At 31.8% G+C, this 17,249-nt stretch overlaps 2 protein-coding genes across 3 annotated transcripts; one reads left to right on the top strand and one right to left on the bottom strand.

Annotated features, from left to right (window-relative positions):
* Nucleotides 1-1,972: 1,972 nt before the first annotated feature.
* LOC107886103 (14 kDa proline-rich protein DC2.15) lies at nt 1,973-2,730 on the bottom strand. The gene has a single exon (XM_016809940.2). It carries the CDS (start codon nt 2,625-2,627, stop codon nt 2,208-2,210), a length of 420 nt encoding a protein of 139 aa, XP_016665429.1. The 5' UTR covers nt 2,628-2,730; the 3' UTR covers nt 1,973-2,207.
* Nucleotides 2,731-12,579: 9,849 nt separating this feature from the next.
* LOC107886102 (protein NRT1/ PTR FAMILY 6.3) lies at nt 12,580-15,723 on the top strand. Of its 2 annotated transcripts, XM_016809938.2 has the most exons (6): nt 12,580-12,779; nt 12,917-13,094; nt 13,424-13,463; nt 13,596-14,170; nt 14,662-15,251; nt 15,442-15,723. In XM_016809938.2, exons 1-6 carry the CDS (start codon nt 12,668-12,670, stop codon nt 15,489-15,491), a joined length of 1,545 nt encoding a protein of 514 aa, XP_016665427.1. In that variant the 5' UTR covers nt 12,580-12,667; the 3' UTR covers nt 15,492-15,723. The 2 variants fall into 2 exon arrangements, with proteins under 2 accessions (XP_016665427.1, XP_016665426.1); XM_016809937.2 differs by having other exon boundaries at nt 14,662-15,723.
* Nucleotides 15,724-17,249: the final 1,526 nt, after the last annotated feature.

The following is a 17,249-nucleotide window of genomic DNA, read 5'->3' as shown; positions in this document are numbered from 1 at the left end:
TATTTGCATTTTAGTTATTATAATAGTACATGCATGTATCGAGGAGATTATGAAAACTTAATTATTGGATTATGATGGTTGTGGTATTAGGTTATAATAGGAGACAAAAATCAGTTCACGGGTCTTGCTTTAAAATCCTTTTTTAGGTTATATTTTATTTTAAATCTTTTATATATATTTCTAATTATGTTATAGATGTTAAAGCAGATAGAATCTCGTTTTTTATCACTAAGATTTAATAGGTGTAAGAATGGGATTGGGAGGGTTATCGGCTATTATTACCTCCCTTTGCGTGGGGTTGGAGTGCCCGTTTTCTTTAAAGAATCTTAATGCAAGAAATTAAAGGTTAATGGTAATGAATACGACATTGGTCTTATCCATGGTAGACAATAATCATAATTTTCCAATTTCATATTGATGTTTAAAATCTAGTTGTCGTTCATGCTTTTTTTTTTAATAATTTATTCCTTTCAGGTATTGCATTATGACCAGAAACTTACCATCAAAAACATAATAACAAGGTAGTGATGTGATATATTACATTCTTAAAACAACTAGTATTTATGATTTTTAAAATGAATATAGAAAAAAATGCTTAACTAAATGAAATAAAATACACATGATTATATCACTTTTTATAATGTAATCATAAAATTATCACTTCCTAAGTAATCAACACGTTTAAAGGAAGACCATTGTCTTGAAATCTCTGGAAGGCCAAAGGAATCTTTTGCCTTTCTTTTGGTGCAGTGACGGAGGCTGAGGTGAAATGAACCTTCTTTTTCATCATTTCCTTTTTCTTTTTCCTCGTTTGAGAACGCGTTCATATTAGTCACGGGCTCCAAACTGTGCTTCAGTGGGTGGTTCTACCGGCTCTCAAAACCATGAGCCATGAGCCATACCACTCTCATTTATTTACTTTCTTGAAACCACTTAGTACTTACTAGAAAAGTTTATTACTATATTATGTACCCATTAAATATCCTATATTTTTAAAGGTAGACAAAATATCAAACGTAAAATGAATATTAAAAATATTAAAAATGTTTATAGTTATGTTATCAATAAAAGTATCACTAAATATTTTTATTAGGAGTTAAATTGTATTTCATCTCATTTAAAAATTAGGTAAATTAATAATTTTTATATATTAAATTAAAAAATAAATTTAATTTATTATGTTAAAAAGTTTATCAACTTGTACTATTAAAAATTAGCGTTGCTAATAGAATAATTAAACAATAACACATAACATGTCACTTGTACCTCATGTTAAAGTATATGTATATATAAATTTTTAACAATAAAAATAAAAAGAATAAACAGAAAATCAATCTATTTTTTAATTTAATATTCCTGAATTAATTTACTCAATTTTTTATGAAAACAAAAGGTTATCTTACTCATACTACTTGGTTGAATGGTACTTTTAATTATCTCTCCCACTCCAAACAATAAACGAGATGAGAACCGTAGGAACGATTGAAACCTCTCGTCCTAATTGTTTACACTTGTCGGGCCCTTTTAGTGAAACATGTCCCAGCTGTTATTTCTCAGACCTTCACAAAATCTGAATCGGCATTGATATGCGAGCATGTTCCTCCTCTCTTTTGCTTCTTTTATTACACGACATATTCCACACTTTTGCCTTAACCTTCACGAGGTTTAATAATTCTGGTACTTTATAATTCTTCATGACCACAGGAGGTTTTAGATATCATGTTATTTAATTGAAATAATAACAAGCTGGTTACATAAGGGTTGCACTAAGATACTGACAAGTAACAAAATAGAAAGGATAATATAGGAGACAAACCAGGTGATCTCAACCTGTAGAGTAAAAAATAAACAAAAGAAGAGAATGCTTCCTATATACAAAATGTTTTCGCCACTAAAGTCACGGCCACGGGACCAGATACTGTAGCATTAGAGCATTGAGAAATTAGACGTGCTTCTACTCTGTGATGAAACATAGCTGAATTATACTAATATTTCATTCCCCATGAAGATACATAAATCCAAAGAAATTAAACATCTTCTTTTTTATATGGTGTTACATTTATTCAGAATCAATCCAAAAGGAAACAACACTACAACATCGTAGATTAAACGACCAGTTACCGAGAAAACATTGATCACTTCAAACTGGACCTTAAGAACATCAAAACCACGCAGCACTAAGAAGAGAAAGAATTTAGAGAACTGATTTAGCGACATTGGAAGCCAGAGGGTACTTTCTTTGAGCAGACATTAAGAAGCAAACTGAGGGAAAGTGGGACATTAAGGTTGATGCCCAAAATATTTGCTTTGATTGCCGTGCAAAGGCAAACGGCAGCTTCAAGATCAGCAAGACCTTGGATGAGAGAGCAGCAGGGTTGAACAGGAGGGGTACCAATGGTGACGTTGAGCAAGCCACGGAGCAAATCAGCACATACACCGAGTTTAAGAGCATCTCTAGGGCACTTGCCAGAAGAAGATGGGGAGGGAGTAGGGTTTGGCTTTGGTTTAGGTTTAGGTTTAGGTTTGGGGTTGGGGGAAGGGCAGGAACCACAAGCACTCACCAGGGAAAAGAAGAGGATGTTGAGTGCAAAGAGGAGGGCTAGTGATGCTGTTCTTTTCGAACCCATCTCTCTGGCTCAAAAAACCCTAGCTAGCTAACTTGCTTTTAAGTGGAAGAAGTTAGTATAGGAGAGAGAGTGTAGCAAAGGATGGAGAATCTAGAGTGAAGGGTGGGGGGGGGGTTTTATAGTGACGGAAAAGGAGGGTAAGTCGGTTGATTTTGACGATAGCTAATTAATATACATAGTAAAATGTGAATGCATATATTTGAAGTTATTGGGATTTTATTTTATTAACGGCCGACATAAAATTATGATTTTAGGTGGCACAAGAATAAGAATTTTGGTGTAAGTTTGGATGTTTGTGATTGCGAGGTGGGGGAGCAAATTGCCATGTTACGTCAATCATTCAATCTCTGCTGAAAAAGGCCCATTATTCGAGGTCTCCCAAACCCAATCTCATATGAAAGCCCAAATATAACACCACCTATCTTTGCATTGGCTCCTCTAAGTTAATTGGATCAAAGCCCTAATCAATGAACTAAACTAACAAAGGTCAAAACTATCTTATAAGACCCCATAATTTGCCCAAGTGAGAGATTTCATCACCATCGTAGAATTCTACTTTTGAACATAATAGAAATAACATGAATGCAACATAATTTTTTTATACAATATTAAAGGTAGGAATGTAAATAATAAGATTTGAATTCATATTAAATTGACAAAATTTTTAACTATCACTCCATTCAAATTAAAACATGCATTGAATTTTATGTAAATATAATAGCAACATAAAATATGACACGAGTGATAACTCTTATGGGTCAAAGATGTAGAGATGGAACATTAAACATTTTTAGGACAAATAGTATATATTTAATATTTGATGCCATGACTGTGAAGTGAAAACACGAGGGTTTTTCATCTTCATTGATATATCATTTTCTATGTTTGATAAGTATGACATCCATACATGAAGGCCAGATGAGGTGTTGGCCATATCTGTGAAGCGAAAACTCGACTGACTTGGAACTTCTTTCATTTTCCTTCGATCATTTTATCAGTGTCTTTAACTTGCATTGTGGAGCCAAAACTAGATGCTTTCTCTCTTTTTTTACTCTTTAATTAACATCCCATTCATGCCTGAGAAGTGAAAACTCGAGACTTGTAATTACTTTAATCTTTTTTTTTTCTCTCTCTCCCACCCTTTAATATTAATGGCTGTGAAGAGAAAACTCGAAAACATGGAATTGAAAACCAAAAAAAAAAGTTGACTACTTACAGTATATTTTTCTTGATTATCAATCAATGTGGGGAATTTACATTAAAGAGTGTTTTTTTGTTCTTCATATTTACATTGAACTCTGTGAATAAACGAATATATATATTAAACAATTGTAAATACCATTTTGATTCTATTATTTAAAAAAAAAGGGGCAAGCTTGATATACTCTTATCACGTTTATCACATTTTTCCAAATTTGTTTATTTTAATTTTTTGGTTTTGATTTTTGAGCCATGTTTACCCTCTTTTTTCTTTTCTGCCCTTTAATTTTAAGCTAAAAATACATAAATGGCCACCTTTGATAGTGGGGGAGGGTGGGAAAATGAATCTGTACCGTGGGACATGCATTCCACTTTCCCTTGTTTCCATTCCTTAATCTTGTATTATATTAGCTTGGTTTAGGGTTTTCAACACAATGGGATCAACTTTTTGAATCTTTGATAATATAATTTAAAGAAATCGAAAATGGATCCGAATCCAAAAAGCTTAGATCAGTACATTCCCAACACATGGGATCATGCTTTAATTATGAAGAAAAATAAAATTGTTGTTGGCGAATGGCGTCCACACAATTATTGTGACTTCCCCATTTGTGGATAGAGGTGTTCATGGGTCGGGCCGGGCAGGGTTCGGGTTGGGTTCAACTAAAAAATCATGCTCATTTATTGGGCTCGGGTCGGGCCGGGCCCAAAAAATGGGCCTAAAATTTTTTCCAAGCCCGACCAGGATAAAAATACTAAAACTCGGGCCCGACCCGGCCGGCCCGTATTAATTTTTTATATTATTTTTAAATATATATAATACATCAAAAATACAAAAAAATCAAAATAAATATTTTCCAACAAATTAAAAATAAATTTTAAAACATATGTAGACTTAAATAACACTAAGATAAATGCAACTTAACAAGCAAATGCTTCTAAAATAATAAAAAATTAACAAATGCCTTTAAAATAATAAGAAAATTAACAGTAAAATAAATTTTATACAATATCCAAACAATAACAACAAAATAATAGCAACATAATAGTAAAATGGTAGCAAAATAGGGAGAAAACAATAAGAAAATAACATTCAAAAATAAAAAATATATATGCAGATTTTTTTTGTCCTTTAGTGATTCGGGCCGAGCCCAGGCTAAAAATACCTTACCCGAGGCCTGGCCCATTTTTTAAACGGCCTTATTTTTTTGTCCAAGCCCATTTTTCGGGCCTATATTTTTGCCCAAACCCTCTCACATTTCGGGCGGGCCTTCGGGCCAGGCCGGGTAGCCCGACCCATGCACACCTCTAGTTGTAGACTTCCTTAGGCATTAGCTTAATTACTAGCTTCCATTGCTCTAATTATTACATAATCAAACTCCTTCCTTGCATCTCTCAACTCAGCTTCTTGGAATCTACATCTTCCTCTTTTTTTCCTTACATATTTTCTTTTAACACTTGTGATTATCAATAATTGTAGATATACTCTCTCTTTTTTTTCAAGAAAATGGGTTACATAAGAGCTATGACCCTTTAAAATGCAAAAATGACGCTTTAAAATTTATAAAATTATATGTTTGTTATGATATTCACTATTATCGACTTATAATTTGATTGGGTTCGGGTTGAATTCTACACAGTTCGCACATCAGACTCGCTTGACACCATGGGTTTGTAGATAAAGCACTCACACCTGCATGTAAGATCGCACAATGTGACATCGCACACTATCACATAGGCGAACCCCTATTGTATAAACACGTGTTAAACCTAGAATAGGGTACGTGTTGATATGCATAGAACCTACTAAGATATCACATTAATGAATAGTAATCATATCATATAAATACGTAACTTTACCATCTAAAGAAGGGAGAGAAAAACACTCAACAATGTTATACATGGTAAGATTGCACTCAAGCCTTCCAAAATTGATACAATAATTTATTTAATCCTTTGAAAAATTATAAATATATAAGTTAATACAATGACAAAATTATATTTTAACTCTCAAAAAATATAATTTAATTTTGACCTCTTAAAAAAAAGGTTTTGTCCGTTTATGATTTCAATATTTCACTAAAAATGGCTTCCGAAAAATGAATTGCTTTTCTGAAAAAGCTAATATTTTTTGGTGTTTGGATGAATCCGTGTAAACTATTTTCGGTTGTTTGACAGATTTATTAAAAATATTTCATAAAATTTGTTTTTAATGAAACAACCATACATTAAGATTCTATTGAATTTCCATTATTTAATTGAGTTTATTTTATATATATATTTATATTTATATTGTTCTTTGTAAAACAAACATGACATAAATATATTTGTTATAAAATATTATATTGCAATTTCCTTTTAACAATCAAAATTTATTTTATAATAAAAAATATTTTGTAATAATCAATGTCATATATAAACTTAATAATAAATAATGCTTAATTAAAACTTAATTTAAATTATATGAGAGTACATATTGACACATTAGAGTTATAAAGGGATAAATAAAACTAAGCATTATTTAAACAAATACTCATATTTTTATAATTAAGATATTCATATTTTTATACTAGGTTAAAATATGTCATAAGTCCTTGTACTTTTCGTAAATTTGAAATTTAGTTCATGTACTTTTATTTTTGGGTTAGTCTTACTTTATAGATATCAAAATTCAAGTTTAGCTGTTAGTATTATTAAAAATATTTTGTTAAATTCATGTTCATTATAACATTATTTTTTTTGTTGCATGAATATCGAATATTTTTTTATTAAAAAAATGTGACATCAACAAAATTAACAAAAAGAATTTAACAGTGCTTACAATATTCAAATTTAAAAAGTTGAGGGATTAAATTCTTAAAAATAAAAGTACAGGAACTAAATAACACAAATGACTTATTTTTCTTCGATTTATAAGTCATTTTTTGTTGATCAAGCTGTTTTCATGAAACAAATACAAAAAAATACAAAAAATATTTTTTCGAAATCTAATTTCAATAAAACAAACAAAGCTTAAATAACACTATAATCTTATTCTGTTTTATTTGACCGAGTAAATTAGGGTTGATTAGGATAATTAAAGTAGAAAAGGAAAAGGTAGAAATTTAATATTGATCAGCTCATTATATTCCAAAACCTATATCATTAAGGAATTAAAAATAGCTACCTTAACTATATATCAAGCTACAATGTTGGCCTTGACCACGTATCTGAGTTAGTGTGTCATCTCATAATCAAATCAAACAATGTACCACATCAGATATGACTTCGTGTTGGTTTCAAAAATATTAACGCGTGGTGGACGATGAAATCTTTGGTTAACCGAATTAAGTCCGAATATTGTTCTTTTTTTTTTTAGGGTCCCGATATTGTCTTAATAATGATAGTTTTTTCTTGTAATTTATAGTCTCCAATTAATTTTTTATAGGTTAAATTTTATTGTTAGTTTTTATACTTTGTAAAAATTATGAATTTAACTTATATATATATATATATATATTAATTTTAATCATTTTATTTTTTTGAATTTTGAAATTTTAATTCATATTCAAACAATAACAGTTAAATTTATTTGATTAAATTCTATTATATTAGTCACGTACTATATATAAGGCTATAGGTTTAGGCTATATTTTTTAGTTATATTATACTTTTCGAATTTTAAAATTTTAATATTGACACAAACGAACCTTATTAAACCTATTAACTAGATTTTTTTCTAATAAAATGTGATAATATGTTAATCGTATCAAATTTTAAAAATAACAAAACTTCATAAATTTAATAACTAGAGCCTAAAAACCAACATATTAAAATATAAAGACTAACCCATAACTACTAATTGATAATCAGTTTGTTTGACTTATAAGAGATTGTGCTGTCCATCCATGAATTAGGATATAAATTAATATTCAAAACCAGTAGCATGCTCTTTTATTTTTTATTTTTTTTAGGGTAAAACCACTAGCATGCTTTCAATGGGACCCTCTCTATTTATTTTTCTTCTATGTTAATTAAAAAAGTGGTGTAGCATCCAATCATAATGTTACAACTGGATTAATTGATTCTCTCTCATCTATTATAGGACTGTTTTAATGAGAAATCAGTATATTCCATTTTTGAAGTTAATAAACAGCCTATGTGACTTAGCCACTTGTTCATATTGTCTACTATAGTATATGCATTGGCTCTTGGAGAACTCCAAGGAATACATGAAATGTATTCTTTATTCTACTCTACACACCATCCTTAATAATACAAACATTTAATACATTATACCATAATTGTTATCCATTTGTGACCTTTTCTTTCCTTTCTTGGGTTGTCAACGTGAAGCTATTCATTTGCTTATAAAAATTAATATGAATTAACGAATGAAATTAATTATATGGTATAAACTATAAAGCTATTGAATGTCATTTGTAGTTATCGGTGGATATATATGCCTTTAATTTCTGAAATATATGGTTGCATTAATCACCTTAATGGTTCATGATTATATTTTGGTTGACTTTTCTTGATAAAAATAACATTATAAAATAGTTTATAATCCATGAAGAGAAGGTTTTATCAATATTTTTTAAAATTCTTTCATGTTGGTTTTAACTATCCGCTAGTTAATACACATTTTACCATTGAAGTAATATATATATATACAAGGGTGATAATTAAAAAAAAAAAAAGCACCTATTTGGCAAAGGCCGCCACCATGAAACCGACCAATGAAGTCTTTAATATTGACTAAAATTTTTTTGGTCGATGGGGGGTTTAAAAAATTATGGATAGTCAACCCTAGGGCTCAATCAGTGGTGGAGAATCCACCCCAAAAGAGCCCACGTAGAATCTTTGGAATCAGACGTGTCACGTGTTCCAATGGTAGGGAGGGGTAGGTTCTTTCATTACCAACAACTGCAAATATGTCTTTTCCAGATTCCAAAAAACACTCTTAAATATTAAAAAAAAAATTTAATGTGAGAGTAATATCAATTCAATAAATGAAATTATAACAAGGTCCTTCTAGTAACAACCTATAAGCAATACTCTTCTTCTTATAGCTTCATTTCTTAACATTAACTCTTCTTATCAGCATCATTTTTTTTTCAATATTATCAAAATCCGATGAGTTGAATTGAAATTAACTAATTTCATTCTTCAATTACTGTAATATGATAAATTTATCAATAATTGTTTTCAACTTGTAAAATATTCAGTATAGAATAAATAAATAAAAATTTAGAAAAAACGCTTGAATTAATTTTTTAAAATATATTTTGTAGTGTTCTTTAAACCGGATTAGATTGGTCAGTCAAATTAGTTGGATCTAGAATTGGTCAGAGTATCAGACTGAATCGAGGTTTTGAATCGATTGATTCGAGAATCGGTATAAAAAGATTGAATCAAAAAAAAATCGGTTGAACCAGGAGGTTGAGCCGGATTTTTTAATTTATTATTTAATTATTTTTAATAATTATTTTAATGGAAAGTAGGTCCACATTAGCCCTTGAACTTTTTTCTGATATATTTTGAACCCTTAACTTAAAAATTGTTATTCATTTAAGCCCATTGTGTTAATGGCCGTGAAAACAATAGGGATAATGTAACTTTTGGCCCTTGAACTTAGCAAGTATGTCCACATTGGCTCCTGAAGTTGACAACTAGGTTCACTTTGATACGTCTACTTTTTTTTTTGGTTCATTTTAGCTTTTGAACTTGACAATTAAGTCCATTTTGATCCCTAAACTTAAAAAATCTAAAACTTTGATAATATGACACTTTGAGTTTGAAAATTTTAACAAAATTTAGATGATGATGTGGTAGAATCTCAGAGTTTCATATTTAGTACAATTATTAAAATATTGAATATAAAACTCTAAGATTGTACCACATCATCTAATTTTTTTAAAAAATTTTAAACTTAGAGTGCCATATCATTAAAGTGTTAGATTTTTCAAGTTCATGGATCAAACTGGACCTAATTGTTAAGTTCAAGTGCTAAAGTAAACAAAAAATATATATAAGTATCAAACTGAACCTAGTTGTCAAATTTAAGAGTCAAAAGTTACATTGTTTATTTTTTAGTTGAATTGATTCAATCAATTGAACTAACAAACTGATGACTTGATCGGTTCAATCACCCATTCGATTTAAAAAAAATTTCTTATTAATTTACAAGCCCATCCCGGTCCAAAGCATTAAATTCAATGTTTTTTTTTACAGTAAAATTTTAGAATTTTTTAGGTTTTGGCTTTAGCGTCATATATGATAAGAGTTTAGGTTTTCAAAATTAGTAGTCATAACATGATGCTTAAGTTTTGTTTGTGTTTTATTGAATCATTTGAAACTTTTTCTAAATTTTAAATTTTGTTTTTTTATTGGTTTTTATTTTGAATTAGTTGAATGGTCCGGCTCGATCGGTTTGGTTCCAACTATACTTCTAAGATGGGCCGTTCTTGTCAATAATTCTTTGTGGCAAGATATAATTATAAGCCACCGTCCAACTTTCAATTAAACCAAATGTACGATTAATTCCCATAAGACAAAATAAAAATCTAATTTAAGGGTGTTCATCACCAACACTTTAAAAGATTAATTATCAATTGACAAATTTTATTCTTATTTAATCTATTATTTTTAGTTGAATTTAATAAATAATTATAATATACTAATTATACGTATATTTTTATAGATATCACCTTAGTCAGCATTAGATTAAGGATAGCATTAGCCATTAAGCAATTAAAAACGAAAAAAAAAAACTATACATCAAGTTTAACCGCGTGCTTAAACTCATTATTTTTAACATTTTTAGTTATATTTTAAATTTTTTTAGGAGGAAAAAATTAAAAATAAAAAAATTTAATTTGTTATTCTCATATTAGAAATGAATAGAAATGTGGAATCACGGTTTAGTTATCATACATAAATATATATTTGTATAAAGTGGATGCAAAAGAGAAATCGGGAGCAGGAGCACCCGGAGAGCTTCATGTGAACGTACGGATGCACCCATATCCCTTTTTAACTTTTTCTGATTTCACCCCATCCTTTCATCTGCTGCACCAATATTCGCTGATTAATTGCTAATCAAATGCAATAGATATATAGCTGATATATGTCTCCCTCTCATGCATTTAAAACAATTGGACACATATTTCAACTAAAAGCTCCTTTTGTGGCTATGTTCTTAATTTACTCGTTGCTGGCCTGGGTCGTCAGTTTCCTTTCCAACGGAACCTACCATTTTTAGCTTGTGCTATTTTCGCATTAATATTGGCACACTGTTAGTGCATTTCATACGTTGTTATTATTCCTATGCTGTATGAGTTGAGGAATTCATAGTTAGGAAGTATAGTGATGTGTAGCTAAATTATGAATATGTGCATATGTAAAATAAAGTCGAGGAAAAAAAAAAAGGGTTATCCATGTTATCGTATCTCCTGGCCAACAACAAGTTATATATGATGTGCCTAAATATCTTTGTTTTACCTAAATAATGAATATTTGCATATGTAAAAAGACTTAAAAAGTACCGAGTAACATGAACTATACATGATTTACATATTTCTTGATAATTGTAGTGTTTCATATATTTTCAAGCATAGTAATGAAATATGGAAAAGTGTAATGATGCATTGGCGAGAAACTCCAGGGTATTGGGAGATTGGGATAAAGACTCTGATAACCACTCTTTTCGTATAAAAGCAGACATGAGTCCTTATCATGCATGTAAGAAATACAGTGAACCCATGGGCACTAGCTAGGTGGCTAGGGAAAAAGTAGAAATAGATTTTGACCTTCAATTCGTATAAAGGAAGGAAGCTTTCTTTTTCATTTTTATTTATTAAAAATTTCCCAGCAGCTGGTATGGCCATGGGAATTGGATGGTGTTCATAGCAAATGAAATTTGAACCGTTAATCAAAAGATTTTGTGTCATGGATCTTTTCTAACATGATTTCCTACACTTTGAGATCGACCAAATTAATGTTGCTTTTTGCGTGACTACTAGTCATTATTAATTAATGTGAAATCTGAAAGCAACTTGCATTAAATACATATCAGTCCCTTTTAGGTAAAAATATAATAAATGAAGAGTTTATTATTGTACCGAAAATCTTTAAAAAATCTGATTGCTAGGTTAATGCAGACTTAAATACAAATATTAGTTTAGTGATTAGTTTTTTTTAACGGCATCAAAAACTAAATTGCAGCTGAAACTAAAAGTTTATTAATAAATACCAAATAAAGGTTGTCCCAAGTTAGAAAACTTTGGTTAATGGAAATGAAGACCAAAGGGTGGTGAAGTTGCCAATCCTAACACAATATCGTCTTTGGTGCACTCACTTATCATGTACATCATTGCGTATACAATATCCAAATATCTATCGTTACAACTTGCCAAAATAGTTTGAGTAGATTATCATATTATTTGGTGATTCTGAACCTCATGGATTGGTTTTTATGGGTTAAAGGTTGTTTTTGTTAGTTGATAATTATTTTCATGCTCAAATCCGATGGTTTCAAAAAAAAATTTCTTGAGCCGACCTTTCATTCCTAACTACGTTTCAAAAATTTCAACTTTGGAGTACATGTATCAATCATTTGTGTCCAACAATTAGTTAAATAACAGCACAACCAATCAATGTAGGCCAAAAGTGTCATTTCCTTCAAATTGGACCTTTTATCTCACATGTTGGCCTCAACATGATTGTGCCACCACCCAAGCATCCTTCACTCTCCTCTCTATAAATAACCCCTCACCACCCATTGCTCCCAGCACTACTCCTTTCTATCAAATTCAAAGTTAGCTTTTTGCAACCATTGTCTCACCTTGTATCGAACAATGTCCCTCCCTGTAACACAAGGGAAAACCCTCCCTGATGCCTGGGACTACAGGGGCAAGCCGACCGAGCGGTCCAAGTCCGGTGGCTGGACCAGTGCAGCTATGATTCTAGGTATTTTATCATGCACCTCCTCCATTTGAATGCTTTAGTTTTTGCTTTTACTTTTTTTTTTTAAATTTTTGTAGGCGTTTGGTTTTGAGTAAGCTAAGCGGATGGGGTTTTCATTTGTTTGTGTATATCTCTATCAGGTGGCGAGGCATGTGAGAGGCTAACAACGTTAGGTATAGCTGTTAATTTGGTGACGTATTTAACTGAGACTATGCATTTAGGGAATGCTACCGCAGCCAACACAGTGACCAACTTCCTCGGCACCTCTTTCATGTTGTGTCTACTCGGTGGCTTCATCGCGGATACTTTTCTTGGCAGGTTTGGCCTCTTCTCTAACTCCAACTCTCACCACCACATTTTCTACTTTTGCATGCACTTGGCTGATACAAGAGGGGCTGGCATAGGTATTTGCCCCCCTAAAATGGAAAATTTCAATTTAGGCCCTTGATTTTTTTAAAAAAATAAAATAGTAAAGGTAAAATTATAATTTGGCCCCCCTAAAATTATAAAAAATAGATTTAATTCTTTAAAAATTATAAAGATATATACTATTAAAAATTAAAATTTCATTCGGCCCCTAAAAATTTGTATTGGCTTCGCCTCATTGCACCACTCTCAGTTAACCATGACTTCTCTCCTATTCACAGATATCTCACCATCGCAATCTTCGCCACCGTTCAGGCAACTGTAAGATTCATTTCCTTTGACCTGAAGATTAATTATTTTCTCATTTTCTTTAACCTGCTACTTCCGTGTTTAACTTCCCACCTTAAATGAAAAGCTAAAAGTTCATTAATCTTTAATTACTTTATTGAGCAGGGCGTCACCATATTGACCATCTCAACCATAATCCCAAGCCTAAGGCCTCCTAAATGTACCAGGGACAACGCAACAACTTGCACCCCAGCAAGCGGTATACAACTCATTATTCTCTACCTAGCTCTCTACCTGACCGCCCTTGGAACTGGGGGACTCAAATCAAGTGTCTCAGGGTTCGGGTCAGACCAGTTCGACGAGTCAGACCCTGAAGAGAAATCCCAGATGACAAACTTCTTCAATTGGTTCTTTTTCTTCATAAACATAGGCTCACTTGGTTCAGTCACCGTGCTGGTGTACATCCAAGACAATTTAGGACGTGAATGGGGCTACGGTATCTGTGCTTGTGCAATCGTGATAGGGTTGGTGGTGTTTCTATCGGGTACCAAGCGCTACCGTTTCAAGAAATTAGTGGGGAGCCCATTGACCCAAATTGGCGCAGTGTTTGTAGTTGCGTGGAAGAAGAGGCATTTGGATTTGCCATTTGATTCATCCCTGCTTTTCGAAATTGATGATGCAGTTGAAGGATTGAATAACAAGAAGAAGAAGCAAAAGTTGCCTCACAGTAAGCAGTTCCGGTTAGTATTCTTTTTGAAAACCAATCTTTACTTTTATTTCATTTCTAAACATGAACAATCAAATTGTAATTATTGAATTTCCTCTATTTTTTTCATTGTATAACATATCTGGTTTAATATTGACTGTGAAATATATAGGTGTTTAAAGATGAAATGATTAAAAAACATGCAGATTGAGACTTTAATATGTAAGTTAGAGGTAATATTATTCAGTGAGGAATAGAAAGAGAGATCACTAGGAACCAAACTAGATCAATCCTCACAAAATCTTGTATTCAAACCATCACTTTACACCTTCACCATCCCCAGTTAAGCCTATTCACTTGCTTTGCTTCACGCGCTATTAATAGTAACCATATCTTTTTTGACACTTGTGGACATTCTTTAATTAATTGCCTTTGATATATGGGTCATAATTAAAAAAACACATTAGGATAACCTTTTATTTATTATTGGCTAATTTTTTTTTCGTTGCTTGGTATTGTGTACAGTTTCTTGGATAGGGCAGCGATCAAGGACCCATCTGTGCCTGAGGCAAACAAGTGGAACTTAGCTACCTTAACAGATGTTGAAGAAGTGAAATTGGTGGTAAGGATGTTACCTATTTGGGCAACCACTATCATATTTTGGACCGTCTATGCCCAAATGACAACCTTTTCCGTGTCTCAAGCTACGACCATGGACCGTCACATTGGCACATTCCAGATCCCACCAGCGTCACTCACAGTTTTCTTCGTCGGCAGCATTCTTTTGACTGTCCCAATTTATGATAAAATCATTGCTCCGATTGCAAGGAAAGTGCTTAAAAACCCACAAGGGTTAACTCCTTTGCAAAGGATCGGGGTGGGTTTAGTATTATCCATTATAGCAATGATAGCTGCTGCACTAACGGAAATCAAGCGATTGAGGTCCGCAAGCTCACATGGACTTACAAATGATCCATCAGCTCAAATCCCAATGAGCGTGTTCTGGCTGATCCCCCAGTTTTTGCTAGTGGGGGCTGGGGAGGCCTTTACATACATAGGGCAGCTCGATTTTTTCTTGAGGGAATGTCCAAAAGGGATGAAAACAATGAGCACAGGTTTGTTTTTGAGTACTCTTTCATTAGGGTTTTTCGTTAGTTCTGTGCTAGTTACTATAGTTCACAAAGTGACTGGAACCAAGCATCCATGGCTACCAGACAATCTGAACCAAGGGAGGCTCTATGACTTCTACTGGCTTTTGGCAATCTTGAGTTGTTTGAACTTGGTAATTTACTTGGTGTTTGCTAGGTGGTATGTGTACAAGGACAAGAGACTTGCGGATGAAGGGATTGAATTAGAAGAAGCAGAAGCTACCTTCCATTAATATGGATATTGATAATAATGTTTCTCTGGAGTTGGAGTGAACAAGTCACTTTCATTAAGATTTTGTGTCTGTAACTTTGTATACAAGTCCTTCGGTTGACTTCAAAATAAGGTTGAAGCCCTCTTTACATGTACATATTGAATATGGTAAAGAAACAAGAATAATTTCAAGCGAAGAAAGTTAAATTCTTTGCTTTTGCTTCAAAATTATTAAGTAGTACTGTGACTGGCACTTTTTTTTTTGAAGGAATCTGCGAGTAGCACGTTGTTTGATAGATTTGGGGAACTAATATTTGATACCCAATACTTGAAATCCATCTTTGAAATGTGATCTCCCTAAGAATTAATCAATCATTGGTGTGATGTTAAATATCTTTCTGAAACTTAGAAAGTAAACAAATCACCTTGGATCAATCAAAGGGGATTGAAATTATTATAACCACAGGCACTAGTAAGGCTGGACTAGGAAAAAAGAACAGTAAATTTCATTTAACACTACCATCCAGATATATCCATCACTAAACACTACAGAGATAAATCTTTTGATGGAAGATTTTTATATGATTTTAATAAACTATAAAAATAACATGTTTTAATATCATGCTTAACATGTGTTTGGGTAATTTATATGGCCTTTTTTTTAAGGTAAAACCACTAGCATGTTTTCAATAGGAAACTTAGGGGGGACCCTCCCTATTTATTTTTCTTCTATGATAATTAAAAAAAGTGGTGCAGCAGCCAATCATAATGTTACAACTGGATTAATTGATTCTCTCTCATCTATTATAGGATTGTTTTAATGAGAAATCAGTATATTCCATTTTTGAAGTTAATAAACAGCCTATGACTTAGCCACTTGTTCATATCTTGTCTGCTATAGTATATGCATTGGCTCTTGGAGAACTCCAAGGAATACATGAAATGTATTCTTTATTCTAATCTACACACCATCCTTAATAATACAAACATTTAATACATTGTACCATAATTGTTATCCATTTGTGACCTTTTCTTTCCTTTCTTGGGTTGACAACGTGAAGCTATTCATTTGCTTATAAAAATTAATATGAATTAACGAATGAAATTAATTATATGGTATAAACTATAAAGCTATTGAATGTCATTTGTAGTTATCGGTAGATATATATGCCTTTAATTTCTGAAATATATGATTGCATTAATCAACTTAATGGTTCATGATCATATTTTGGTTGCCTTTTCTTGATAAAAATAACATTATAAAATAGTTTATAATCCATGAAGAGAAGGTTTTATCAATATTTTTTAAAATTCTTTCATGTTGGTTTTAATTATCCACTAGTAAATACACATTTTACCATTGAAGTAAAATATATGTATACAAGGGTGATAATTAAAACAAAAAAAGCACCTATTTGGCAAAGGCCGCCACCGTGAAACCGACCAATGAAGTCTTTAATATTGACTAAAAATTTTTTGGTCGATGGGGGTTTAAAAAATAATGGATAGTCAACCCTAGGGCTCAATGAGTGGTGGAGAATCCACCCCATAAGAGCCCACGTAGAATCTTTGGAATCAGACGTGTCACGTGTTCCAATGGTAGGGAGGGGTAGGTTCTTTCATTACCAACAACTACAAATATGTCCTTTCAAGATTCCAAAAAACACTCTTAAATATTAAAAAATAAAAATACAGGTTCATAAAAATATTCTGTCATTTATTTTAATGTGAGAGTAATATCAATTCAATAAATG

This window comes from Gossypium hirsutum, chromosome A12 (assembly GCF_007990345.1).
Source record: "Gossypium hirsutum isolate 1008001.06 chromosome A12, Gossypium_hirsutum_v2.1, whole genome shotgun sequence".
Classification (NCBI taxonomy): Eukaryota; Viridiplantae; Streptophyta; class Magnoliopsida; order Malvales; family Malvaceae; genus Gossypium; species Gossypium hirsutum.
Note: the sequence above shows the minus strand (reverse complement) of the source record. Positions and strands in the feature narration are given on the sequence as shown.